The sequence below is a fragment of the Rousettus aegyptiacus genome, unplaced genomic scaffold, assembly GCF_014176215.1.
Source record: "Rousettus aegyptiacus isolate mRouAeg1 unplaced genomic scaffold, mRouAeg1.p scaffold_m13_p_4, whole genome shotgun sequence".
NCBI classification, from domain to species: domain Eukaryota; kingdom Metazoa; phylum Chordata; class Mammalia; order Chiroptera; family Pteropodidae; genus Rousettus; species Rousettus aegyptiacus.
The window spans coordinates 122,325,952-122,353,774 of record NW_023416307.1 but is presented as its reverse complement, the minus strand read 5'-3'; the positions used below and the strand labels follow the sequence as shown (position 1 = coordinate 122,353,774).

At 47.3% G+C, this 27,823-nt stretch overlaps 2 protein-coding genes across 3 annotated transcripts in view; one reads left to right on the top strand and one right to left on the bottom strand.

The window, feature by feature from the left end:
* The window catches only part of PLXND1 (plexin D1), a 48,505-nt gene extending 43,739 nt beyond the window's left edge, over positions 1-4,766 (top strand). The window contains exons 31-36 of the mRNA XM_016122067.2: positions 5-109; positions 563-726; positions 1,836-1,983; positions 3,017-3,157; positions 3,293-3,367; positions 3,586-4,766. Coding sequence (XP_015977553.2) covers positions 5-109; positions 563-726; positions 1,836-1,983; positions 3,017-3,157; positions 3,293-3,367; positions 3,586-3,702 — 750 coding nt within the window. The 3' untranslated portion in view covers positions 3,703-4,766. The remainder of the gene's footprint in view (positions 1-4; positions 110-562; positions 727-1,835; positions 1,984-3,016; positions 3,158-3,292; positions 3,368-3,585) is intronic.
* An 8,624-nt stretch (positions 4,767-13,390) lies between these two features.
* On the bottom strand, positions 13,391-21,603 carry LOC107498682 (histone H1.8). 2 transcript variants are annotated; one of them, XM_016122069.2, is made up of 5 exons: positions 21,506-21,603; positions 17,873-18,132; positions 15,943-16,183; positions 15,044-15,108; positions 13,391-14,745 (listed from the first exon to the last, which is right to left on the bottom strand). In XM_016122069.2, exons 1-5 carry the CDS (start codon positions 21,594-21,596, stop codon positions 14,494-14,496), a joined length of 909 nt encoding a protein of 302 aa, XP_015977555.2. In that variant the 5' UTR covers positions 21,597-21,603; the 3' UTR covers positions 13,391-14,493. The 2 variants fall into 2 exon arrangements, with proteins under 2 accessions (XP_015977555.2, XP_015977556.2); XM_016122070.2 differs by having other exon boundaries at positions 15,044-15,105.
* Positions 21,604-27,823: the final 6,220 nt, after the last annotated feature.

Sequence of the window (27,823 nt, the reverse complement as noted above, 5' to 3'; positions counted from 1 at the left end):
CCAGGTGCTGCCCACAGATGAGCTGGCAGAGCCCAAGAAGTCCCACCGGCAGAGCCACCGCAAAAAAGTCCTACCAGAGATCTACCTGACTCGCCTGCTTTCCACCAAGGTAGGCCTGACCTCACGACCTCATCTTGGGAGGTCATTGTGTACACACACCTGTGAGGGTAAGATGGGCTCCCAGGGCAGGAGTCTGAGAGCTTAGGGTCCTACCCATGGAGGGTTTTGCTCTCAGCCATGAAAAGCGCCCGACGGGCCAGCAGAGGCCCAGAGGGGGGCCAGCGATGTCATATGGCTCAGGTGGCAGTCAGCACTCCAGAGACCAACTCTGGCCTCACCAATTCCCCTGCGCTATGCCCCAGTCCTTTCAACACCCCTGTGAGGTAGGTTTCACTAATGTATTTCACAGATGAGAAAACAAACTCAGAGGTTAGGTGACCAGCCTGATGCCACATGGCTTTTGCATTCACCTGCCTGGGTACCACAGGCTCCCTGGAGCCAGAGAGGTGCCCACTTATTCTCTACACATGGTCCTGTAAGCGGCCACCCTGCTCCCCTGTAGGGCACACTGCAGAAGTTTCTAGATGACCTGTTCAAAGCTATTCTGAGCATCCGTGAGGACAAGCCCCCGCTGGCTGTCAAGTATTTCTTCGACTTCTTGGAGGAGCAGGCTGAGAAGAGGGGGATCTCAGATCCTGACACCCTGCACATCTGGAAGACCAACAGGTGGGTGGAGCATAGGTGGGGAGGGCTGTGCAGCGTCCATGTGTCATTACGGGCAGCAGTAGTGTGGGGATTCAGAGCCCAGTCTGTCAGATCACCTGCCTGAGTTCACTTTCTACTCTACCACTCCTGAGCTGTGTGATCTTGGGTAGGTAACTTAACCTCTCTGTGCTTTAAGTTTCCTCCAGCTATAAAACCAGGGCAATAAAAGCAATTCACCTTAATTATAAGCATTATCTATAAGTAAGCATTGTGTAAGTGTTGCCCTTACCCTCATTCGCCCTCCACCCTTCTCAGGCAAGCACTGTGAGCTCTGTGTCACAGATGAGAACGCTGACGCTCGCAGAGATGCGCCTGCCCAAGATCACACAGCCCTTGTAATGGCAGAGCCAGGCACAAAGCCGCATGCTCTGACCCCCATACCCAGTCTGTAGCCTTCCTTTGAGGCATGTCTTAGCTTTTTGGGGTCACAGATCCCAGCAAGTTGTTGAAAACTTCAGCCTGACCCTTAGAAGCAAGGCCACAGGCCCAGGAGTTTCTCTGCCGAGACTTCTCAGAGTTCTGAGGGTCCGTAAGTCCTGAGCTGCCAAGTCACTGGGAGGCCCTGGAGTTGGGGTGTTACCAAACTTCTGGCCTCCTGAGGCCAAGGCCAAGGATCCAGGGCCCGCCCTCCTTCAGCCCTTGCTGGCCGCTCAGTGGCCCCAGCTAATGGCTGACTTCCTGCTGCCGTGCGAGGCTGAGGGAGGATCCATGGGCTGCCAGGCGAGGTGGGGGTGCTTCTAATGAGAACCAGGACCTAACTCGAGGCTCCTCGGGAGACTCTGAGGGGGGTGGGGGCGGGCAGTAAGGGTGGACTCGGATCCCCATGCCCCAGCCAGGCCTGCACCTCCTGCCTCAGCCTCCTGCCCTGCTCCATGCGGGAATCCTGGTTTTTAGCTGCTCTGCTGCCTCAGTTGGCAGGGATGGTCAAACAGCCCCCTCTGTGGATGAGCACACAGGTTTCCAGAGTTTCTATCTTGTGGCTAGGTTCCACGGGGCCTGAGGGGTAGAGCCAGACTGCCCTCTGGCCCTTGAGGTAGGCTCACACCGCCTCTGCTGCCCCCATCCCACAGCCTTCCTCTCCGGTTCTGGGTGAACATCCTGAAAAACCCCCAGTTTGTCTTTGACATCGACAAGACGGACCACATTGACGCCTGCCTCTCGGTCATCGCACAGGCCTTCATCGACGCCTGCTCCATCTCCGACCTTCAGCTGGGCAAGGTCAGCTGCTCTCGGGAACCGGCCAATGACTAGGCTGCAGGAGAGTGGGAGGGGAAGTGCAGGAGCTCAGCTCTGGGGGACACGGGATGACTAGGGACCTTCTGATAGGGGGAGACTCCCAGACACTGGTACCTACAGTCAGAAACTAACCGCATCACTGTAGACCAGCTACACCTGCCTCAGGTGTGCCTACCACCAGCTCCTGACATTTTGAGGCCACAGGGCCAAGGCCTGGGAAACCAGTGTGAATGGAAAACCTGCTTGGTCAGGCACAACATCATCTGAGAATCAGCCAGACTCCAGGCCGCAGTCCTCATAGTCAAAAGCCATCTGAATAGGCACTGCAAGGAGGGGTGGGCAGAGGGGGAACGTGTGACCAAGACCTCTGAGATACATGTAGGAGGAAGCTCCCCGAGGCATCTTTCATTGTGGAGAGGAGCTAGCTGCCTCAGAGGGTAGAGAAGAGAGAGCACTGGTTGCTGTGAGCATTAAGGAGAGAGTGGAATGAGACCTGATAGGGTGCTGGGTGCATGGCCCTGCATTTAACCCGTGACTTTCAGAGACAGGCCGCGAGAGGTGGAAAATGCCCTCACTTCTCCACGCTTATCTTGGAAAGCAGGATGCCTGTTAACAGAGAACTGGGAGCATACTTGGCACATTTCACTTTTGGGCGTTGGAAACATGTGGTGGGAAATATTCCACTGAGCCAGCAATCAGGCTTCCAGAAATCTTAGCCACCAAGACCGATAACCCTAAGCAAGGATGTAAACAAAGCAAGCCTGCACGTGACAGAGAGCTGGCACAAAGCCCATGCACTTTTTCCCCTGAAAGAAGTAGGTCCCCGTTTAGGTCATCACCCTGACAGCCCTGTAGAAAATAGGGCAGGGATTTGATGTAAGAGGGCAGCAGAGGGGTGGGGAGCCGAGGACCCCTGGTCAGTGAGGGGGCCATTAGTGTCGTAGTAGGACCCAGGGCTCATCCAGAAAAAGACAGATCTGTCTAGTCTCTTATTCCCTCACTCCTCTCTACCCAGGATTCACCAACCAACAAGCTCCTCTATGCCAAGGAGATCCCCGAGTACCGGAAAATCGTGCAGCGCTACTACAAGCAGATCCATGACATGACCCCACTCAGCGAGCAGGAGATGAACGCGCACCTGGCTGAGGAGTCGCGGGTATGGGATTTGACTGTCCAATGAGGGGCTGTGAAAAGCTGTGGGTTTGTGTATAAGCATCAGATCTGGGCTGGGCTCACGTCTGATGGTTGGGTTGACCACCCCTCCCAACTTTCTCCTTTTCTTTCCTTGCAGAAATATCAGAATGAATTCAACACCAATGTGGCCATGGCAGAGATTTATAAATATGCCAAGAGGTATCGCCCACAGGTGGGTACCCCAGGTGTGAGGCACCCTCCCCACCCCGCATTACAGCCCTGCTCACTTCCACTCTGCTAAGGAAAGAGGTTCCCACTCCAGTATTCACATCCCAGGATGTTTGTGCTTTAGGGGCGGGTCACCAGCTGTAGAAATCCAGGCAGGGTATTCTCCCCCAAGATCTGTGGGCCCAAGGCTGAGACCCAAATGCCCCTCTGCTTCCCTCTCAGATCATGACTGCCTTGGAGGCAAACCCCACAGCCCGGAGGACCCAGCTGCAGCACAAGTTTGAGCAGGTGGTGGCTCTCATGGAGGACAACATCTACGAATGCTACAGCGAGGCCTGAGTCTGAGGGACATGGTGCTGGGGAGGAACGGGGGCCCAGCCCTCGACTTCACTTGATCCTCAGGGCCAGCTGGGTGATGACTGAGCAGAGTCAGCTTTGCAAGAGGAGGAACGAGGGGGCCTCTCTGAGCCAGGCAGAGGAGCCCCCAGCCCTGGCCCCTCGGCACCTCTGTCCCCTCCCATCTGCCCCCAGACTCGGCCTCCGGGATGGAGACTTGAATGCTACAGCCAGTCTCTGGTCAGGCTCCCACCGTCCACCAGCACGGCCTGGACGGTGCCCCCACTCGCTCTGTCACAGCCAGCTGCTAAGACTCTGGCCTGACTCAGCCCATTAAATGAAGAAACAGAAAAGGCCACCTGGCCCAGAGGCCGCAGCTGGAAACACTACCTCACCTTTTCCGACAGAGGGGACCCCTCCTTGAACAAGCCCTCTATTGGTTTCTGCTTCAGCCACCAAAACTTTGTCTCCATCTCCCTCACCCGGAGAGGACCCTGGGACACGGTTTCAAGTGGCTACTGGTGGAGTGGGCAGTGTCCACTGCCCATGGGGAGGCTCCATGGGCTTTCCCTGGAGATGGGGAGGGCAGAGGACAAGGGGACAGGTGCTAGGCGATCCTGATCTCGGGGGCGGCAGCGGGGGGTGGGGGTGGGGGGAGGGGGCTAAGTTGCACCAAGGCTGTAGCTGGGCTACTTGATCTTGCTGGAAGTGTTTCTAAAGATAGCACCACTTTTTGTTGTTTTTTTAAGAAAGCTTTTATATATGAAACTTAACCACGCACCAACTGTGAATAGCTGCCGCTTGTGCGGAGGACCTGGGGAGGGGAACCAGGGGGCTCCCAACACAACACTGGAAATGACTGTTCCAGAGGACGAGCAGACCTGGCAGAGACCCCCCCTTCAACACCCTGAGAAATCCACCCATTCTGTTCCTGTGACAAGCGACCCCTTTGGCTGACCCAGCCAGCACAGGGCCCGGCTCAGAGCCTCGGGGGCTGGGCTGGAGATGGAGTGGCTGGGATGCTCTGGAACCTTTCTTTATAATAAAAGTCGGATGGGAAAACCTGCTGTGGGCTCCAGTCTTTATGCTGAGACGGCCAAGGAGGGAAAGCAGTGCTTGTAGCAAGAGCAAGGAGAACCTGGCTTAGAACCTGCCTCGGCCTTCTAAGAAGGCTATCTGCTGTTGGAGGGTTCAGTGGGACAATGTGGCTGCCTGCTTGTCATCGTTCTGGCCCATCGCTGACATTCCCTGGTCTCTGAGGGCACCCTTGGGACCTCCAGGAAGAAGTCAGTTGCTGTGTGCTACCTACCTCTGGGGCAGGCCCCGCTCCTAACTTACCTTTAACAAGCCCATGAGGAATATAATATTGTCACCATTTTACAGATGTAGAAATTTACTCAGCTCCACAAGGAGTTTCCCCCTGGTTGCAGAGCCGAGGAGCAGCAGAGTAGGGCACAAACCAGGTTATCTGGGCCTTCATTCCTCTGTTCCCTTTTTCCTCTATGCCAGAGTCTCCACAGCAGCCCCCAGAATATGTGTGAAGGTGAAAGGTGACAAACCTGGAAAGAGAGCTGACATTTACGCTCACTCCGATTTTTTTTTTTTTTTTCTCAAAAAATATGTGTCATTAACCCCATTTCTCAGATAAGGAAGCAGGCAATTTCCCCAAGGCCAGTGTAACCCTGGTTTGTTCCCCGTAGGTAGGGCAAGCTGTTCTTCACTGCAGCCCCTGAGTATGGTTAACCTGATTTGAAGTCAGCAAATACCCAGAGACCCCCAGCACACCCTGCTGGTTTTGGGTCTGACCTGGGGGTGAGGCTCATCCTTGACCTTCTGGAAAAGGTCACTAGTAAACAAAGCCATCTCCAAATTAGAAGCAGCTCAAGTTAGTTTTTTTTTTTTTCCTTCATAAAGGAAAGCACACATATTTATCAAGGGTAAGAACTAGGACAGAAAAATTTGTATAATTTAAACAAAATCCCATAAATACCAGTTTTAGAATTAATGAGAACAGAAAAGTGAAAGGAGAAAAGTAAACAATATTTAACTTTAAAAATAGCCTTTTCCTGTAGTAGCTTTTGGGTGGAGATAGATTATCTTCAAATTTTCTATTCTGAGCACTGATTTCTTTTTATTAAGCAGCAGATTTTCTAATTTAAGTTATTGACACATTCGATGGGGATTTTTTTTTTTTGGTGTGATTCTGTAATGAATACATGTTTCCTGTAGAAATGTCAGGAAGCATGAAGAAAATAAAAGCTACCCTCATCCACCCATGGCTAATAGAGAATACTGTTCCAAATTTTGTGCTTGCCTGTGTTGGCTGAGGAGTAAAAATTAGGATCAGAGTGTACATACCATTTTGTAACCTGCCTTCTCCCCCATGCAACAATATGTCAGTAACATCTTTCTATGTCATTAAATATTCCACAGCCTGTTTTAATGCCTGATTAACATGCAATTCCTTCTTGAGGTTTAGAAATGCATTTGCAAATAGAGGAAAGCTGTAGCTTCCAGGGTCATTTCTTGGCACGAAGGTGGCCAACTTCTGTGAACCACCCATAGTCTTTGGGCCCCTGAAGACTTGCCTTGCAGCTACGGCATCCCTTCGCTCTGTCTGAGGGTCACAGGAGGTGGCGGCCTTTGGTGTAGTGTCCTCATGCAGCAGAAGAGACTTGGCCATCATGGGTGCCAGACGCTGTCCAACTTCTGCCAGGTCAGGGGTACTGGACTGCCCCCAGCTCATGGAGGCAAGATGCTCAATGATGCTATCCAAGACCCTACCCAGGTACCTCCCACAGCCCCTGGCCAAGCCATGAAAGAAGCAGAGACAGGACCAAACACCACCCCCCAACCTGGGAAGTGCCAGCCCAATCCCCTACCATCTGCTTACAGTGCCCCTTGGGGTCCTGCTGGCAGCCACATTACAGACACACCAAGGAAGCTGTTAACAGAGCTAGAGAAAACCTCATGTGGGATTTGGGGAGTGGGATACAGGGAGCAGAGGAAAGATTAGAACAGTCATGCCCTGTGCTGGTCTGCCTCCGTTTCCCTTTGTGCCTTATCTGTACCTTATTAAGTCCTGTTGAGTGTACCTGACTTTCTTCAAATTTACCCTCTCCTTCCCTGCCCCTTTCTTGGCTTAGCCATCACCTCTCATCTGGACAATCTCTTTTTATCACTGACCGCATTCTACATCCATCCTCTCAGCAAATCGCATCTACCGTGCTTCAGCATTTACCCAGATTCCACTAGTTCTAACCTCTTTCTCCATAGTCATGCTCCGCCATTGCAGGGGCCTCCTCGCTGACCTCCGACTGCTGCCCTGCAGTCAATCCACTGTTTACTGTCCTCTAATGTCTCCTTATCACAATTAAAACAAAACTCAAAGTTCTTACCCTGGCTCAAGGGGCCCTTCAGGATCTAGCCCTTGCCTACCCTGCAGCCCTGGCTATGGTTATCTACTGCTATGTAACAAATAGCGCCCAATACTCAGTGGCTTAAAACAGCAATAATCTATGTTACTCATGCATCTGTGAGTGGGCCAGGGTTCGGCAGGGAAGGCCTGTCCCTGTTCCATGTGGTGTCAGCCAGGGCAGCTCAGCTAGAGCTAAGAGATCCAAGACCAAGATGGCACACTCCTATGGCTGGCAAGTTGGTTCTGGCTGGTCAGGAAGCTTAGCAGGGGCTGAAAATGGCGGTGCCTTTGTTCCTCTCCACTGGCTGCTTACGCTCCCCTATGCTATAGTAGCTGAGTTCTAAGATCAAATATCAAAAACCCCCCACTCATTCAAGGAGGTCCAAGAAGGTAGGCAGCATAGGAGGATGCTGAACTCACCCCTTCTCATGAGCAAACTTTAATATACAAGTATATAGGAAACAGTTACACTTATGAGACAACTGAGATCTGAATGAACAGCTTCTGAACAACAAACAGGAGAAAGAGATGGGTAGAGATGGCCGGGAAGCTGAGGGAGCCCTCGGGGTGCTGCAGAACTCCCTGGGTGGGAGGAGCTGCTGGATGCCCTTGTTTACATTTCCTTCCACTTCCATAGATAGGGTTTGGGAACTCCACTCAGGTGCTTTGCCCTGCCTGCAGGATGGCTGCAGTGAATTCCCAGCTGCACTGCCTGGAGCCTTTTGCCTCTGAACACAGGGAGCAAGCAAGAACAACAGAGCATCACCACACACCCCTGGCTTCCCTACCAGGAGCCACTCCAGTCCAGCAAGCCAGTGCCCTGGGCACTGTAAGCACCTGACCAGCTCCAACATCTCAAAACTACCTGACACATAAAGCCACACAGAGGTTGCTTCTACACGAGACCACCTTCTGCACTACAAACAAGAGAGAGACTGTGTAAAGAAGGTTGGGGAGCCATAGGAGCTCTCTGGAGACTGCAGGGTTTTTCTGGGGTTGGAGGTACCACTGAGCACAATTGTTTCTGTCCCACCCCACCTACATAGGGATGGTGGGGGTTCTATCCAGGTGCCCTGACCTACCTACAAGTTTGCTGCAACACATTCCTAGACACATTGCCCAAGCTCATTTCCACCCTAAACAAAGGGAGCAAGCAGGATAAACACGGCTTTACTACACATACTTCGCTTCCCCAACTAAAGCTTCTCCAGCTTGGTAGTCCAGTGCCCCTTTAGCTTTGGCACCCACTCAGCTCCTACCAGCCTGCCAAAACCACCTGGCACACACAACCAATGCTTCTACATAAAGCCACTTTTTCAAGACTGGGAAGAGAGCTATTTTGTCTAAATTCATATAAACAAACATTGAAAGTCAAACAAAATGAAAAGACTAATTTCTTTCAAATAAAGGATTAAGAAAAATATCACCCCGCCTCCCCCCCACATACACACACCACTAAGGAAATAGAGGTACTAATTTGTCTGGTAAAGAATTCAAATGAATAAAGATGCTCACCAAACTTCAGAGTGGAATAGAAGAACTTACAGAAAACTTCAACAAGGGAAAGTATAATGAAGAACCAAGCACACCTGAAGAATACAATAATTGAAATGAAAGATATATTAGATGGAATCAACATCAGATTAGCTACATACAGAGAATGGATCAGTTACCTGGAAGACAGACTAGTGGAAATCACCCAATTAGAACACCAAAAAGAAAAAGAGAATTTTAAAAAATGTGGATGATTTAAGGGACTTCTGAGATAACATCAAGTGCTCAAACATTAACATTATAGGGATACCAGAGGAGAAGAGAGAACGAAATGAAAACTTTATTTAAGGAAATTATGTTTAAACTATCCTAACTTGAGAAAGGAAACAGACATCCAGGTCCAGGAAGCAGAGAGTTCCAAAAAAGATGAACCCAAAGAAATTCGGGCAAAGATATTGTAATTAAAATGGCAAAAGAGATAATCTTGAAGGAAGCAGGGAAAAATAGCAAGTTACATACAAAGAAAACCCCAAAAGGATATCAGCTGATTTCTTAGCAGCAACTTCACAGGCCAGAAGGAAATGATAGGACTTCTTTAAAGTGCTGAAAGAAAGAAACCTATAACCTAGAATAATTTACCCATCAAGGTTATCATTCAGAATTGAAGGAAAGATAAAGCGTTTTCCAGACAAGCAAAAACTAAATGAATTCATCACCATTAAACCACCTTTACGAGAAATGTGAAAGGATCTTCTTTAAGCAGAAAAGGAAAGGCTATAATAAGAAATAAGAGAAAGGGAAAAAAATCTTGCAGGAAAAGCCAGATATTTAATAAATACAGCAAATCATTTAAAAAGCTACTACAAAGGTCAAAAGAAAAAAGTTTCAAACTCAACGCAAACTATAATAAGTGTTTAGGAGATACACAACACAAAAAGATCTAAAATATGACATCAATAACAAAGTGTTGAGGGGGGAGAAAAAATGTAGCCCTTATAGAATATATTTGAATTTAAATGCCTATCACCTTAAAATAGACTGTTATATAGATATACATAAAATGTCGTGATAACCACAAACCAAAAATTCACAAAAAATACACAAAGAATAAAGAGAAAAAAACTCAAACAAAACACAAAAGAAAACCAGAAAATCACAAGGGAAGAGAGAAGACAGGAACAGAGGAGAACTATAAAAACCAAAAAACAATTAACAAAATGGCAATAAGTACATACTCGCCGGTAATTATTTTAAATGTAAATGAATTAAATTTTCCAATAAAAAAAAACATAGGGTGGCTGAATGAATTTAAAAATATGTCACATTTATATTCTGCCTATAAGAGATTCATTTCAAATTGCAAGACACATGCAAACTGAAAGTAAAGGGATGAAAAAAGATATTCTGTGAAAATAGAAATGATAAAAAAGCTAAGACAAACTAGACTTTAAAACAAAAAATGTAAAAAAAAAGCACAAAGAACATTGCATAATCATAGTCATTCCAAGAAAAGGATATGACAATTATAAATATCTAAACACCCAACATAGGAGCACCTAAATATATAATACCTGCCCACATCAATGGATAAGTAATTCAGACAGAAAGTTAATAAGGAAATAATGTCTAATAATGTCACATTAGATAAGATCCACTTAATAGACATTTATAGATTATTTTTTCCCCAAACTGCAGAATATATATATATCTTTTCAAGTGCACATGGAACATTCTCCAGGATAGATCACATATTAGGTCACAAAACAAGCTTCAATAAATTCAAGATTGAAATCAATCATATCAAGCATCTTTTCTGATCACAATAGCATGCAACTAGACAGTAACAAGAAAAAAGTGGGAAAAACACAAATATGTGGAGACTAAACAACATGCTACTAAACAGCCAATGGATCAAAGAGGAAATCAAGCATGAAATCAAAAACTATCCTGAAACAAATGAAAATTGAAACACAACTTTTCAAAATTTAGTGGATGTAGCAAAAGCTGTTCTAAGAGGGAAGTTAATAACAATACAGGCCTACCTCAAGAACTAAGAAAAATCCCAAATTAACAATCTAACTCGACGCTCAAAGGAAGTAGGAAAAACAAGTAAAACCCATAGTAAAAAGAAGGAAGGGGGGAATAGTTAAGGTCAGATTGGAAATAAACAAATAGAAATTGAGAATACAGTAAAAAAGATCAATAAAACTAAAACCCGTTTTTTAAAATAAAAAATAAATTGACAAACCTTTAGTCAAACTCATCAAGAATAAAAGAGAAGCCAAATAAATAAAATCATAAATAAAAAAGAATTTACAACCAACACCACAAAAGTAGAAAGAATTAAAGAATGTTAAAATTATATGCGAACAAATTCAACAACCTAGAAGAAATGTATAAATTTCTAGAAGTATATAAACTTCCAAGACTGAACCCATCAGGAATACAAAATCTAAACAGATCGACTACTAGCAATGAAATTAAAGCAGTAATGGTAATAATGTTAAAATCTCCCAACAAATAAAAGTTTAGGACAGGTCAGCTTCACAGGTGAATTCTATCGAACAAAGAAGATAATACCTATCTTAAAGTATTTCAAAAAATTAAAGGGGAAGGAATGCTTCCAAACTCATTCTATGAAGCCAGCATTAACCTGATACCAAAACCAAAGATATTACAAAAAAAAATTACAGAGCAATATCCTTGGTGAATATAGTTGCAAAAAATTTCAACAAATTATTAGCAAACCAGATTTGACAATACATTAAAAGGATTATATACCACGACCACTTACGATTCATCCCAGGGGTTCAAGGATAGTTTAACATCAGTAAATCAATCAATGTGATACATCAGCATTCACAAATTAAAGGTTAAAAATCATAAAATCATCTCAAATGCAGGAAAAAAACAAAGGACAAAATACTTTTATGATAAAAACTCTCAGCAAAGTGGGTATAGAAGGAACATATATCAACATAATAAAGGAGCATATCTCAATATAATATATATATATGACAAACCCACAGATAATATCATACTCAGTGGTGAAAAGCTGAAAGTTTCTCCTCTAAGATTAGGAACAAGACAAGGATGCCCACTCTTACCTCTTCTGTACAACATAGTATTGGAAGTCCTAGCCAAAGGAATCAGACAAAAAGAAATAAAAGGCATAAGAGATGGAAAGGAAGTAAAACTCGTTATTTGGAGAGGAAATGATACTATTTGTTAAAAACCCTAAAGATCTCACCAAAAAACTATTAGAACTGATCAATTCAGTAAGGTAGCAGGATACAAAATTAGTATTCAGAAATTGGTTGTATTTTTATACACCAATAGTGAACTATCAGAAAAAGAAATTAAGAAAACAATTCCATTTACAACTGCATCAAAAAGAATAAAATACCTAGGAATAAATTTAACCAAGGGGGTAAAAGACTTGTACTTGGAAAATTACAAGCCATTGAAGAAAGACTTTGAAGAAGATACAAATTGAAGAATACATATGCTCCTGGATAGGAAGAATTAACATTATTAAAATGTCCATACTACCCAAAGCAATCTACAGATTCAGTGCAATCCCTATCAAAATACCAATGGCATTTTTCACAGAACTGGAACAAATAATCTTAAAATTTATATGGAACCACAAAAGACCCCAAATAGACAAGGTAATCTCGAGAAAAAAAGAAAAAAGTTAGAGATATCACGCTACCTAATTTCAAACTATACTACAAGGCTATAGTAACCAAAACAGCATGGTATTGGCATAAAAACAGACATATAGATCAATGGAATAGAAGAGAGCTCCCAAATAAATTCATGTCTACATGGTCAATTAATCTTTGACAAAGGAAGCAAGAATATACAACTGAGTAAAGACAATCTCTTCAATAAATGGTGTTGAGAAAACTGGACAGATACATGCAAAAAAATGAAACTAGCCCACTTTCTTAACTACATCGTAGATAAGGATAAACTCAAAATGAATTAAATACTTAAAGAAAGACCTGAAATTATAAAACACCTAGAAGAAAACATAAGCAGTAAACTCTTTGACATTGGTCTTAGCAATATATGTATTTTTAATATGTCTCTTTGGGTAAGGGAAACAAAAGAAAAAATAAACAAATAGGACTACATCAAAATAAAAAGTTTTTGTGCAGTGAAGGAAACCATTAACAAAATGAAAACACAGCCAACAGAATGGGAGAAGTTATTTTCCAATGATGTACTTGATAAGGGTTTAATATTTAAAGTATATAAGAAACTCACACACCAAAACCCCCCCGAACAATCTGATTAAAAATTGGACAGAGGATGTGACTAAACGTTTATCCAAAGAGGACATACAGATGGCCAAAATATATGAGAAGAAGCTCAACATCACTAATCTTCAGGGAAATGCAACTTAACATCGCCTTGAGACAATAAAAACAAATGTTGGGTGAGGATGTGAAGAAAAAGGAATCCTCATGCCCTGTTGGTGGGAATGTAAATTAGTGGGAAACAGTATGGAAACAGTTCCTCGAAAAATTAAAAATAGAACTACCATATGACCCAGCAATTCCATTTCTGGGTATCTATCTCAAGAAATCTAAAACACTAATTCAAAAATATACACATGCCCCTAAGTTCACTGCAGCATTTACAATAACCAATAGATGTTCATCAATAGATGAGTGGATAAAGAAGTGGTGCGTACATACAATGGAATATCACTCAACCATAAAAAATGAAATTTTGCCATTTTCAACAATATGAATAGACCTAGAGGGTATTATGCTAAGTGAAATAAGTCAGAGAAAGGCAAATAATGTATATCACTTACATGTGAAATCTAAAAAACCAAAACAAATGAAAAAAAGCAGAAACGGACCCATAGATATATGGAAGAAACTAATGGCTACTAAAATGGGGGGTGGGTGAGAGATGGGAATTACACACACACACACACACACACACACAAAATAGAAGCTGCCAGTCTCTTATGGTCTGGGCCTATATACTATTATAATGTCAATTCCACTGTATTCTATCGGTCAAGCAATCACAGAGCCCAGATTCAAAGCGTAGGGACACAGACTCCACCTCTCCACGGGAAGAGTATCACAGAAGTTTTTAAAGCACCCCAGATTCACATCCAGTAACTGTCCTCCCTTATTGGATTGTAGCCACATGGGCTTCCCTGCAGCTCTTTGAGCCTGCTAAGCATGTTTCCGCCTTAGGGCCTTTGAACTTTTTCTGTTGATTAGAGCAGGGGCCACGGTCATGCTCAGAAACTGTTGAATGGTCTCTGACTCCTCTCAGTTCCTCTAATCTCTCCTCTCCACAGCTAGAAGGCTCTTTCTAAAAACACACATCAGTCTCCCCTGCCTATTAGCCTATATGGCTCCCCACAGACCCCAAGAGAAAGTCTACCTTCCCTAGTATGCCCCTCGAAACCTTCCTGTCCCATCCTCCATGGCCCAGTGGCTCATACCACTCCTCCCACCACCCTCTCAAAGCTACAAATCCCGCTCTTTTCACAACACCATGCTGGGCCTTCTGCCTGCAATGCCCTTCCCCTCATCTGTCTGGCAATTCCTGCTCGTTTTTAAGACCAAAAGCTGCCTCCTCTAGGAAGCAGTCCCAGATCTCAGGCTGGGTTAAACACCTCTCCTGTGCCCTTGGTATTGTACAGTCTATCTTCCCCAGGATGGGAGCTCCTATCTGGGCCCTGGCCCCGATAGACAAATCCTTGGACCTCAGCCTCCACCTATACCAATTTGTGAGTGGAAAAAATATCTTTATTGATAAATAAGTTACAGTGAAATAAATAAAGTGATGGTTTGATGGGGACTAAAAACTCCAACAGAATATTAGTCTCTCTCCTCCCGCCTCTAGCTCTTGACTTCTGCCTTCTTACTGGCCCCTTTGGATGAAGAGGTCTTGGTGGTCACCCCGGGCCTCCTCGGGCCCTTGGGGACCTCTGTCTTCCTGGCCAGTGGTGCTGGCTCCATCTTGGACCCACTGCCCTTAGGAGGAGCAGCGGCTTTGGCTTTTAGCCCTTCCCCAGCCCTCTGGGCAGCAGCCTCTTTAGGGACCTTGTTCCCCATCTTCTTTTTGGCCAGGGAAGCATCACCATTCTCGCCCTATAAGAAAGCAAACCAAGGAGCAAGGCGACAGACCTGGGCAGGGTAGGACACAGAGCTCAGAGCCCATGAGCATATGGTTGAAATCCCAGCTCTGGGTGGCTTTGACCTTGTCTCTCTAAGCCTCAGTCTCTTATCTGCAAAATGGGAATGCTGGTGGGCTGGAGAGGAGGAGAAACTGAATTGTGCTTTCTAGGGAAATAAATGACCCCCTTCCCCGGCTGACCCTTCCAGGGGCTGGGTGGCGGATACCCAAACTCTGGCTGACCCAGACCAAGGCAGTCAGGCAGGCACCTACCTTGGTGACTGTGGGTTTTGAACTCTGACTCCCAGCTTTGGTTTTCCTGTGGGCCTTGGCAGCTGCTGGAAGATAGAGGAGAGCATGTGAGAAGGACCCCTTTCAGGAGAAGCTGCCGGTGGGCAGGAAGGTTCAGGGGCTCTGGAGCCCCATCCTGCCCAGGGCCCCAGTCCTCACTCCCACTCTGACATGTATAGGCTATATGACCTAGGAAAAGTCATTTAGCTTCTGAGCCTGGGCACCCTAGTCTGAAAACTGGGGAAAACAGTATCTCCCTCATGATGTTTGGAGGACTAACTGGACTGTGGATGATCATACCTCCCTCTGAGCTAAGCACCAGGGCAGACCTGCTCTGTGCCTACCCACAACAGAGGCACCTAACAGGTTTGTTAGTCTCTAGTCTTTAGCCCACCCTCTACATGGCAGCTGGGATACATTTTTAAAAATACCTCGGACCCTAGCTGCCTTGCTGCCCCCGGTTCGGAGTCCTTCCATGGCTCCTCACTGTCCTCCAGAATAAAGTCCAGACTCCCATCTGTCTTTTGTGGCTGCCACTTCCCCTTCCCACACTGCACTCACAGAACTATTTGCATTTCCTCAAAAGCTCCGCCTTCTTCATGCCTCCAGGCTTTTGCACAGGCTGCTCTCCTGCCTAGCATACCTCTTCCAGGAAGGCTTCCCTGACCCCCCTCAGATGAATCAGGCTCTTCCTCCTCACCCCCACCCACCTCCATCCTGTGTCCACCTCCATCCCTGCTCTGTCCTTCCAGGTCAAGTCTAATTCTCAGGCCACATTTACTAGATGAGGAAATCTCCACCCCACCTAGAGCTGGCTCCTCCATGCCACCTCACATCCAGTGGCCGTCCACACTCTCTTCTCACCTCTTTCACACACCTACCTGGGCTAGTCCTTCTGCCTTTGACCTTTGACTTCCCATGGGGCTCACTGGCACCAGGAGGGGCATTTGTGGCCTTGTCTGGTAGTCGGGGGGCCTTCTTGGCCTTGCCTACTCTTGTCTCTCTGTCCTTGGTCTGGCCACCTTTCTTGGGGGCCTCCTCCTTGGCTTCGCCGGGTTTCCTGGGGGCAGTCATGGTGGTTGTCTTTCTGGGCAGGATTTTTTTGGTGTGCTTGGGAACTAACTGTCAGAAGAGAGAAGGAGGTAGGATTCAGAGCCAAAGTTTTGGGTGTCTTAAGACACTACATTCTATATTGGCTTGGAGGAAGGCCCCATTCAAAAAGGAAGGTGAAGGAGATGGTCAGAGGAGAAGGCAAGACCACGTACCAGATGCCTGCCAAACGCCTGCTCCCAATAACACATTCAGCCCTTTCACTGAGCTGTGAGGGAAAGCTGTTGCCATTTAGGAGCTGGGGAACCTGAGTCCCCCAGATTCCCCCAAGGTGCTCTTCCTGCTTCCCGAGGATGAAGACACATTCCCCCACCCCTGGGATCCTCAAAGCCAGGCTTCTAGGAGCAAACTGCACACACCATGGGGCCTGATCTCATTCTCTGAGAGGCTATGCTATACCCTTCCTTTGGCTTCCTCCCTGCCCACACCTGTCCATGACCTGTGGCTCTGACTCCCTCTTCCCAGAAAAGCCTGCCCCACCTCACACCTCCACCTCTCTCGTCTCCCTGCCTCACTTTTTATGCGCCCCCAGGGGAATATGAGCTTCAAGATCAGAGAACCCAGAGCTCACAACTTCCTCCAGCCCTTCCCAGCTGTGCAACTTGGCCAAGTCCTCTGTCCCCAATGGCCTCGGTCGTCCTATCTTTACAATAGGGCCATTAGGGAGAGTGCGAGCATCAAGAGACGTGAAAGTCCCTGGCAAACAGATGGTTCCTGCCCTTCTAGAGTCCACTTCTGATGATGTCACTCCCCCAGTCCTGAGCCCTCATGGCTCCCCAATACCTGCACAGACGAGAAATAGCCCCCGCTACCAGCACAGACCCATGCCTGACTCCGCCGTGCCCTAGGGCCCTTGTCTCCCATCCCCTCGGCCCACTTTCCTGACAGGCCCTGCAGCCTAATCCAGCCACACGTGCCCCCATGCGCCCCTCTCTTGTTCTCCCTCACTCCACCTTATGCACCGGGCCTTGCCACTGCTTGTGTCCAGGCTCTGACCCACACCTAGGAGTTCTATGAAGCTGGGACTTCTTGTACTCAGCCACTGGTTACCACTTGGTAAGTTGAGAATGTTCCATGGCATTCCATGACAGTTGTCAGTGCAACTGCTACTTGCTGGGGCACAGCAGTGATAAGACAGACCCCATGTCTGGGTCCCTGACATTTCCCTGAAGACAGCTGGCAGTCACAATGCTGGGGTTCAATTTTGTGACAAACCTGCCCTCAGCTCTGGGTGACCCAGGACAGGTCTGCACTGAGACCCACCGTTTGAAAGAGGAGGATGTGGTGTGTCAGGGAGGTGTCACCCCTGCTTTGGAGTCAGAGAGCATGGGGAACAAACCCCAACTCTGTGACCTTCTGGAGCCTGAGGTTGGGCTGCTTGGTCCTCTGAGGAATTCCAGGAAGGGGCTGTGGGGAGAAGGGAACATAGCTGAGAGGGCCCCTGGTCACAGAACACACCCGACAGGGGTGGAGGTAGACACAGCAGGGTGACTAGAGCCGTGTGTGGGCTCAGACGGGGCACATAAACCAGCACTCGCGGAGGGGAGAGTATCTCTGAGTAGACACAGGAAGAACAAGAAGACAGTGGGGAAAAAGGCCTCTGGCAGGGGAATAGCACACAGAAGCCAGGAAGAGAGCTGAGTCTCTCTCATCCTTCTGTTTCCTCTCGCCCACCCCCGCACCCCCCACCAGCAGGCTCACTTTGAAGCTTCCAGTGGCCCCCCTGGCCTTGGAGTTGGTGGGCCTGACGAAGAGGCCACGTTGCATGCCAGTGTCCAGGGCCCGCTTCAGCAGGTACTTGAGCCGGATGGCATCCACCGTAGGGTACTTTCGCAGGATGTACACCTTGATGGCGACCACCGAGGTGCCCCGGCGCTGCTCTCCTGCCTGCAGTGCCTCCAGCACCATGCGCAGCATGGGCGGGTGACGGCGTGGTGCTTGGATGCCACTATGGCTTGGGCCTATGGATGGACAGCGGGACATCACTCAGCGCCCAAACCGCCCTTGGGCCCAACTTACAGCAAATACATCGAGCAAAGCATGCACCAAGTACAGGCCAGGCCCAACGGTGGGTGGGCAAAGGGCCTGGGGGATCAGATACACCCTAAGTCAGTGTCTCTGAGCACTGTGACACTGTGAGCAGTCCCAGGGTAGGCAGGGGCACGCTGCTCAGCGAGCCACTGTCTTCCAGTGCCTGGAGTGGCTCTGGGCACACGCCAGTCACTCCATGAAGTCTCATCAAAAGAATTAAGTATTTCTTTTAAAAAACAACCCTAAATCAGGTCAGTTGTCTAGATCTAACTACCAGTTTACAGGGAATCCAGGGGCTCTTTGAAAGGGGTATGGGGGCGAATTTAGCAAAAACCAGACTGTGAGGACTTCTCCAGGACACACAACCTGCTACAAATAAACAAGGAGGAAAAGTGGGTGAGGTCCCCAGAGACAACTGATTCTGGAGAGAGACCTTTCAGCCAAATGCAAAATGGGGTCATTGCTTAGGCTCGGACATGATTTGAGCAAACCAACTAAAAAAAAAAAAAAAAAAAAAAAAAGGCAGCTAGGTAAATGTGAACACTGGAAATATTTGATCATATCAAGGATGATATTGTTTTAGATGTGCTAATGGTATTGCAATTATTTTGTAAGAGGTTCTTATTTTTAAAGATAAATACTGGACTATTTACAGATGAAATGATAGCTCTAGAACTTGCCTTGAAACCCAAGATGTGAAACAAAAGTGGCCACAAGCTGTTAACTGGTGAGGCTGGATGTTGGGTGCCGGGGCAGGGTGGGATTTGTCACTGTACCACTCTGTCTACTTTTGTATTCGTTTGAAAGTTTTCATAATAAAAAGTTACAAAATAAATCCACTCCTAAGTAAATACCCAAGTGAAAATATTTTGTTCACTGCAAACATTTGTACACAAAAGTTTATAGCATTATTTATAAGAGCCACAAAGTAGAAACAACCCAACTGTCCATAAACTAATGAATGGATAAGCAAAATGTGGTATAGCCATAAAATGGAATATTATCCAGCCAAAAGAAGGAATGAAATGCTTTCTGGAAATCACTATGCCACATGAAAGAAGCCAGTCACAAAAAATCACATATTGTGCAATTTCATTCATATGAACTGTCCTGGATAGACAAATCAGAGACACAAAAAGTAGATTAGTAGTTGCCAGGAGCTGGGAGCATGGGGGAGGGGGGGAGGTGGCGGCGTATGGGGAGTGACTGTTGGTGTATATACGTTTTCTTTTTGAGGTGATGAAAATATTCTAAAATTGACTGGAAATGATACACAAATGTGAATGTACTACAAGTCATTGTATGCTTTAAATGGGTGAATTATATGTGAATGGTTTGTAAATTATTGAGATATCTCAATAAGCTGTTATAAAAAAAGTTACAAGAGAATAGGATCAAAGGTGAGCAGGAGAAAGTGTGAGAAGTTGTCAGTCACCATAAGGTGCATAAAAGCAGTTTAAATATGAAAACTGATTTAAACGTGGTGATTAAAAATGTTGACTTCTGATCAACTTGTAAAAATTAAAGACAAAAAAGGAATTAGCTAAAAAAAAACATTTTTGAAAAGGAGTAGGACAAAAACTACCCACAAACTTGAGATCTTGAGCAAAATTGTGAAGATACCTAATCCAATTCAACCTCTGCTGCCTCCTGGCCAGGAAGGGCCCAGTGTCTGGGAATATTTATTTTGGGGCCAAAGCCTGTGAATTGGCGGAGTCCCAGGTCTGTCACCCCCAGGACCTTGGGAGTTTTGCCCTCTTCTCTGGGCTCAGTCTTCCTATCTGTATAGCAGGCTGGGGCCTCTACGGAGGTCCGAACCCTCCCAGCTGCAGTGTTAGAGGGTTCCCAGAGCGGTCCTTGGCTCTGGCTTGGGGTGACAGCTCTAACCCCTCTCCTGTCTCCCCCAAACCATGTTCTGCTCCAGGGAGCCACCCCCAAGTCTCCTCCCTCCCCAGACCCTCCAGCTGGATTCAGCTCATTTGATAATTATTTAACACTTGCTGTATACCAGGATGTCTGGAACAGAATTCACACCTCCCCAACCCCTGACCTTTGTCTTCTCCTTCCGAGGAATGGCACCTCCCTCCATACCTACCCAGACACCCAAGCAAGAACTCAAGGGACACCCTAGACCTCCCCTCCCCTCCCTTTCACCACTACACCCACTCCACCGTTTCTTCTAGGCTTCTCTTCCTCCATTCTGGCCTCTCCTCTCTATCCCCAGGTCTCCAGCCTCCTTTCTGCTGCATCTTTTCCCTTCCAACACCTTCTCCTCACTGTATCTCTCATCCCTCACCTTCCTGTTGCCTTCAGTTTAAGGGCCGACACACCTGACCAAGGCCTTGGAGGCCCAGTCTGATTGGCCCCTGACCCCCTCTCACCGCTGTTCTCCCCAACTCTGCCCCTAGCCAGAAGGAAGATTTTCAGCTCCCCAAGTGCCCCGTCAGCACTCCTACCTCTGGGCTTTTGCCTATGCTGCTCCCTCTGCCTGGGTGGTCTTTCTCCTTCAAGGTCACTTTGGCAGCTTTCATTCAATATTCAAGGCTCTAACAGCACTGTGCTTAAAACACCTGCCCTGAGTTCCCAAGCCAGAATGAACAGCTCTGCCCTGTGCTTACCAAGGCACCTGGAACCCATCTCCCCTTCTCTGAAAGATCCTTTGCAAATACTCAGAACACCTTCCCTGGCTCACTCTCTTTCTCCTGGGTGAGGCTTAATCCTCCTTCAGGGGTCACCTCCCAGAGTGGGTTAGGGAAATCTCCTAGGGTCCTACAGCCCTCTAGGTTCCTGCCATTAAAGCACATGCAACTTCATCAAATGATATCTACTGATGAGGTGGGCTTGCCCATCAGACTGGGAACTCCTGTAGGGAATGAACTGGGTCTGTTTGCTTCAGTGGACCTCATATCCAGAGAAACCCCAAGGTATTGTATCTTGACTGAAAATTGGGATGCAGCCCTAAATCCTAAGCCCAGTCCTGTATCAAATACGTGTTACTCTGGAACCTCCAGCTAGCAGCCCTGCGGCTGCCCCTGGGCTGTAGACCTCCCCGACGGGAAATGGGCTCCAGCTGGGGATGCCAGCTCTCACCTCTTTGCCTGAGCTGGGCTAGCCTCAGCCCTCAGCCTTACCTGGCCTCTGGCGTCACCTCTCCTGCCAAATGGACAGTTGAACTCGATGGCCTCTAGGATGGGTGCCCAGGCCAGGCTGGGGCATGAGGAGGAGGGCGGGAGGAGGAAGGGTCCTGGACACCCAAGGAAGGAGCTTACAGAGATGAGGGGGGAGCTGCCTCCCCTTGCTCACCTGGCTTTTCAGTCCCAGACCACCTAGACATGGAGGTTGAGGAGGCCAAGGAAGTCGAGGTGTCGCTGGAAGCCATACTCCCAGGAGCCATTTTAGAGGCAAAAGCAGATGCAGCTGTGAGGCTACCAGGCCTGCCTGCTGGTCTTATATACCAGTGGCCTGGCCCTGTGACTCCAATTAGCCCCTGATTGGGCTGGGAGGCTCTGAGCTGCTGATTGGGGCAGGAGGGCTGGAACGGGGCCTGGAGCCCTGCCTTGTCTGCTGACACCCTAGCGCAGTCACCCACTCCTGTGTGATGTTGGATGACGTTGCTTGACTTCTCTGGGTCTCAGCCCCTGCGGTGAAAAAGTGGTGGCTGAGACATTTAGTCCCTCTTGCACCCTCTGCTCACCGGGGGCTGGAGATGGGGAATGGGGCACACCTGGGTTACGGGGTGGCCACAGAGGCCCTCCAATTCTGCTGCGCCAGCATCCTCTCCTGTTCCCTGGCCATTGCTGGCCTCAGTTTCTCAAAAAGTAGCAATCGAAGGCCAGCCAGTAGGGTTTGCCTGGAGCAGACACCTCCAGGTCCACCTGTGGGCATCCTTTTTTTTTTAAAGAAGAAATCCTTAAGGAATGAAAGAGTAATTTTAAAATAAAATTGATAAGCAAAAATCTCCATAAATAAGGACATTGTTCATTGGGAAAATGGACAAAAAATATAGTCAACTTACCACAAAGGTTGATAAACACAGAAAAATATTTTCAATCTCATTGGCTTTCAGGGAAATTAAAATAGAAACAATGATGAGATACTACTATTTTTCCATCAAAATGGTAAAAACTGAAGATAAAGTATTGGCAAGGATTGAGGGAACTGGATACAGAGACCCTCACTGCCTCTGCCAGGGGTGTAAATGGTGGTGCAGCCCACTTGGGAAAGGTTTTCCCTTGAGCCCAGCAACTCCACTTCTCTGTTCTAGAAATGCATTAGATGGAAAAGAAAGTAAAATAGAACTAACTTCCAAGCGAATCACTTTGGGGCCTGGCTAAATTACTCCCTTGCTGTAGAATGCTCTGCAGCCATTTAAAATGGTAAGGTGGATTGCAACAAGGAAGAGGTTGTATTTCACACCCAGTATAATGACAAATATTTAAATGTCTATTAATGCTGAGTGCCCAGGACATGAAGAAATGCATAATTGCTAGGAGGGAAAGTTGGAAGCCACTTTAGAAAGCAATTCAGTGACATCTAATACAGTTAAAGATGGACTCATGCCACATCCCACCCATGTCACTCTAGGATGAATCTCAGAGAACGCTTACACTGATAAACAAGGATGCCCATTGCAATCTTAGCAAAACTTCAAAACAACCTAAATGCCAATCAGGAGGAGTGGACAAATAAACTGTGGTCTATTCGCATGGTGGAAGAGTACGTAGCAGTGAAAATGAAGGAGCCAGAATATATTTGAGGAATATGGCCCCACTTCTGAGAAGACAAAACTGTGTGTGTGCGTGTGTGTGTGCTTGTGCGTGTGCATGTGTGTGTGAGATGAAGGCATGGAAGGTCTGACAGGATTCATACCCAGGTGATAGCAGAGGTCACCTCTGAGCAGAGCATAGGATTTGCATTTTTCTCTGTAGTCTCTTTATTTTGGGGTTTTTCCCCAGGGACTCTCCATCACCAAAGCTCTGGATTGAGGAAGGCGGTGGCCATCAAAGTGTTTTAAAGTGAAATCAGATATCACTCCTTTGTCTAGCACCCTTCGTATCTTCCCACAGCCCAGGGGTTAAAGTTTGACCTTTTCAGTCTGGCTTTTGGGCCTCCTGTCCCTGGAACCCCATAGACTCTCCACATATTTGCTCTTAGAATGGGCTAGGTGCTGAGATTTGGGCTTTGCCCATTGTATTTTTGGCGGTTATGTGTTATATTGAAGCAAAAATGGCCCCATCTTTTTTTTTTTTTACCCCGGCCCATATCTATGCTCATTTGCAACATAACTTTACATCTCTTTGCATATTCCTTAAATCTGTGCTGGCCTTGTGACTTGCTTTGACGAATGGAACATAGTAGAATTGATACTATGCTAATCCCACTGTCATGTGGACAAGCCCTGGCTAGCCTACTGGATGCTGAGAGACCCGTGGACCAGCCACCCCTGTCACCCAGCCAACAGTTTGCCATCCAGCCAACACTCCAGTTAACCACCTATGTTTGGATCAGCCCATGGGAGATCAATCGAGCTTGATCTGGATCAGTAGAGCTACCTGGCTTACCCACAGAGTTGTGAGGAACAATACATGCTGTGTTGGTTTTGGAGCTGTTTGTCACACAGTATAAGCTAACCAATACATAAGGCCTAGACGACCCTTTTTTACCTTACCTACCTTCTCTGGACTGTTTCCCAGTCATACTTTTGGCCTTAATGTAGGCGTCACTTCCTCAGAAAAGTCCTCCCTGACTCCTTAGGAGGTTACAGGCCCCTCCTCTGCTTGCTAGCAGCCTCTGTACTTGCCGTCTGGGAGCTTCCAGCATCCCAAATTATAACTCTACCTATTGTCTGCTGTAAAAGCCCTTAAGCTCTGGTGGTGGAGGGTACTGGGGACAAGCAGGGCTATGTCTCTGTTATTCCTGGTAGTATCCCTGCTGTCCAGCACAGTGCCTGGCACAGATTAGGTGCTGAGCATCCATTGCTGTGAAAGCCCCAGTGTCAAAACCCAGCTTGGCTGAGTGCAGGGAAGCCTGAAAACCATCTGTGGAAACCATGCTAAAGCAAGAGACGAGATGAAGCAAGAGGCACATTGAAGCTGGCGCAAATGGGGGCAGCAGTTTTGATCACATTGTAGGGGCATTTCCAAGAATTGAGAAATAGAAAAAGACTCAGTAATGCAAACATTCCCACGAGCTTCATCTGAAACCCTGCTCCTGGGCTGTGCCAAGATAGAGGTTTGCATTTGGAGGGAAGAAGTTCTAAAATGTGCTGCGTGATCTAAAAATTCTTCCAGAGGATTGCCTTTTTACAGGAAAATGATAATTGTGAGTATCAGCCTGCTGGAGAGAGGACAGGCGGCTTGGTGTACTTACATGACTCTTTTACTGAGGCCTGTATGGTATTTAAGTTCTGCCAAAAAGTTTTACCGTCTTTGAACACTGAAATGGGGCCTCCTACATTCTGATAGTTCTGAAGGTTACAGTTCACAATTTTCTGAAGCAGTGAGATGGTGCCCGTTTTGTATAATCCTAGCGCCTGTAGCATCAAGATATTTGTGACTTTAGGTCAATATATGCACAGAAGTCAGGGGAGAAATAATAATAGCACCCATGTTCAATATCCACGTAAATATTTTACATTCATTATTTTATTTACACACGAAGAAGCTAAAGTTCAGAGAGGATCCGTGCCAGATCCTCCTGAGTCCAGACGCTAGGCCGAAACCTGGAAGCCCTCTGTTGCTAGTTAATAAATCAGCTGTAATTCCAAAATAACAGTGGCTTAAGCAAGAAACCATGAGACCATTCTTTCATGAAACTCTTCAAAAACAACTTGTGGAGGGTGGGTAAGGCAGCATGCGAGATCCAGGCTCCTACTTTTTTGATGCTCTGCTGTTCTCTGCCCACAGATTCTACCTCATGATCCAAGATAACTGCTGCAGCTCTGGTCATCGTGACTACATTCCGGCCATTAGGAAAGAAAGAAGAAAGGAAGTGGAAGACAACTCCATTCTCAGAAATACACAACTCAGGGATTACTCACATCTCTTCTGATTATATGTCATTGGCCAGACCTAATGTCATGCCACCACAGGTGCAAAAGAAGCAGGAGATGCATTCTGGTACTGGGTGGCGAGGTGCCAGCTAGAATTTGGGGCAACATTACTAAAAGAAAGGGAGGTATGTTGGGGCAGTTAGCACTTGCTTCCCTCTTTCCTGAGACCCCTCCATTATTTTAATGTCTTCCTCCCACCACAGCAAGAGCTTCTTCTTTGAACTTGGTTCACATCTCTGGGACGAGAACTCATCTTTATTGAAAGCCTACTATGCATTGCATTTTTTTGTATCAATATTCTCATTAGTCCCTTTAGATAATTCTACCAACTGGGATGATTCTCCCCTTTAAATCTGAGAGGCCTAAGGCCTAGTGAAGTTCAGAAACTTGATCCGAGATTGCACGGCTGGAAAAGGCACCCACTGTCTACTTGGGAGCACTTTGGGGTGTCAGGAATACATGTCTCTACTGAGGGGCAGGGTGGCAGGGTGGTAGGCTGCCATCAGAGCCTGATGCTTTGGGGTGTAGGGTGTTGTTCATACTCTCTGCCTCCAAAAGCAAGACCAAGGGTGAAAGAGCTCTGTGGCCCCGAGGCCGGCCATGTCACAGCCTAGGGACCAATTTCCTTCAATCCATCTCTGGAGTCCCCAGCGCATCCTGGCCTAGAGTCTGCTTCCTTAGATTGGGTTGAGTGGAGATATGATTATAAACAACAAGCATTCCATAAACCTGCTGGCTGCCTGGAGCCTGTGAGTAATACCCTCTCCCCGGCCTAAGTCAGCAGCTTTTTGCCTTTGTATATGGCAAGTGCCCCATATGTGGCTGTCAAATTAATTGTAAATTAAGGAGATAAAGAGGCTTTCCTCTCTACCAGAAAAAAAAAAAAAAGCGAATATTGTGGGTTTAGAGTACTTTTTTTCTCTGTATTTAAGGCCGAGACAAACATACCGCTCACTCCTCAGAATAAGTGGGCTGGGGTGGGGGAACGAGGGGACAGGGCTGCCTGCAAGTCAAGGCAGCTAAAATGCCACTGTCATGCCTGGCCCAACATAGCTCTGAAATGGAAAGTGAGACCCGCAAGACCAACCGTGGGAAACTTCTTCCCTGTGTCACAGTGTGGGAGAGCGGCCCGGTCTAGCCGGATGTCACCGACTCCTAGCCCATCCTCTCCGGGCTGCCGTTGGTTCTGCCCACCCTGCCCTCCGCCCCTCTCCTTCTAGGAACAATATCCCAGTTTCCTTTGGTCTCCTTTCTGTCCCCACTCTCAGACCATTTATTTTTTGTGGGGTTAATCTTGGGCTGCAGGGACAATCAGGTGACACAGTCCTGGCCAATCAAAGAATGAATCTGCATCTGAGCCTGGTGATAGGCTTAGGGGCAATCACGTGACCCAAGCCTGGCCAATGAGAGCCCTACTTGGGCACTTTGCTGGAACTGACGGAAAGGGAAGCTCATTTTTTGCAGGGCTAACTGAGCCTGGAACGTGCATTGGCTATCTCTGCCACCTCTTGGAAACAGTAAGCCTGTGCGGAGGAAAGTATAGCTGAAAGGGGAGACAGGGAAGCCTGATAATGTCTTCTGAGCACCTGTATCCAGCTGTGCCTGAAGTCCTGGGCTTTTTGTTTGTGGGACCCAATAATTTTTCCCTTTTGTTTCAGCCCTATTGAGTTGGATTTCCTGTCACTTGTAGCCAAGGGAATCCTGACTGACATTACCCAGGGAGACAGAGTAAAAAGCGACGACTTTCAGGATCCCAGCCATTACCAGCCCAACCTCACCATGCACTAAGGATCTTCCATCTCGGACTCCTTTCAGCCTTCCCACCTTGGAGGATGAGGGTAACTCTTGGGAGGTATATATCCATCCTGTTCCTCTTGTAGGTGGGGCGCCCAGCAAGGCCAGCTCTGAGCTGAAGCCCCGGAAATACCAAAAGTCTCCCACTGTGCTGTGTGCCAGGAAGCAGGCTGGCCACATAGTCTATAATCTCATCTAATCTCCTCAAGATCTGCTTTAAGATTCCCTTTTGCAGATAAGGAGGCTCAGAGAGGTGATAAAACTTACTTGCAGTTTCACAGGTCACCTGGGTCTCTGTGACTCCAAAGTTGGGACCTTTCCCATTCCTGCTGGCTCCCTCCACCCTGCACCCCCAGGAGGCTGTGCTGATGCCCATCCAGGTATCCCAGGATCAGGGACCAGGTGGATGCTGCCCAGTTTCAATCCATCCTGTAGATAAAGAGCTTGAGAGTGGCAAAAACCACCACCATTAACACCAAGTGTAGGAACTGAGCTTTTAATGCCCCAATTTGCCTTGGTCTCCAGGCAGAGATAGAGAGAGCCAGAACTTCTGGCTTTGGTTATGTGAAGAAGGAGAGGGCAGTTACTGAAGCAGCTCAAGTCCAACGCCCCAGAGTTCCAGCCAGCTTCGCAGCAAGGACTCTCCAGAATGGAGAATGGACTGGAGCCACTGAAGATGGGCTCACCCAGCAAGGAAGCTGGAATCCGGGACCTGCGAACATCCCCAGGGAAGGAGGGCCCAGCCGACTTTCCCACTCTTTGTTTCTAAGCTCTTC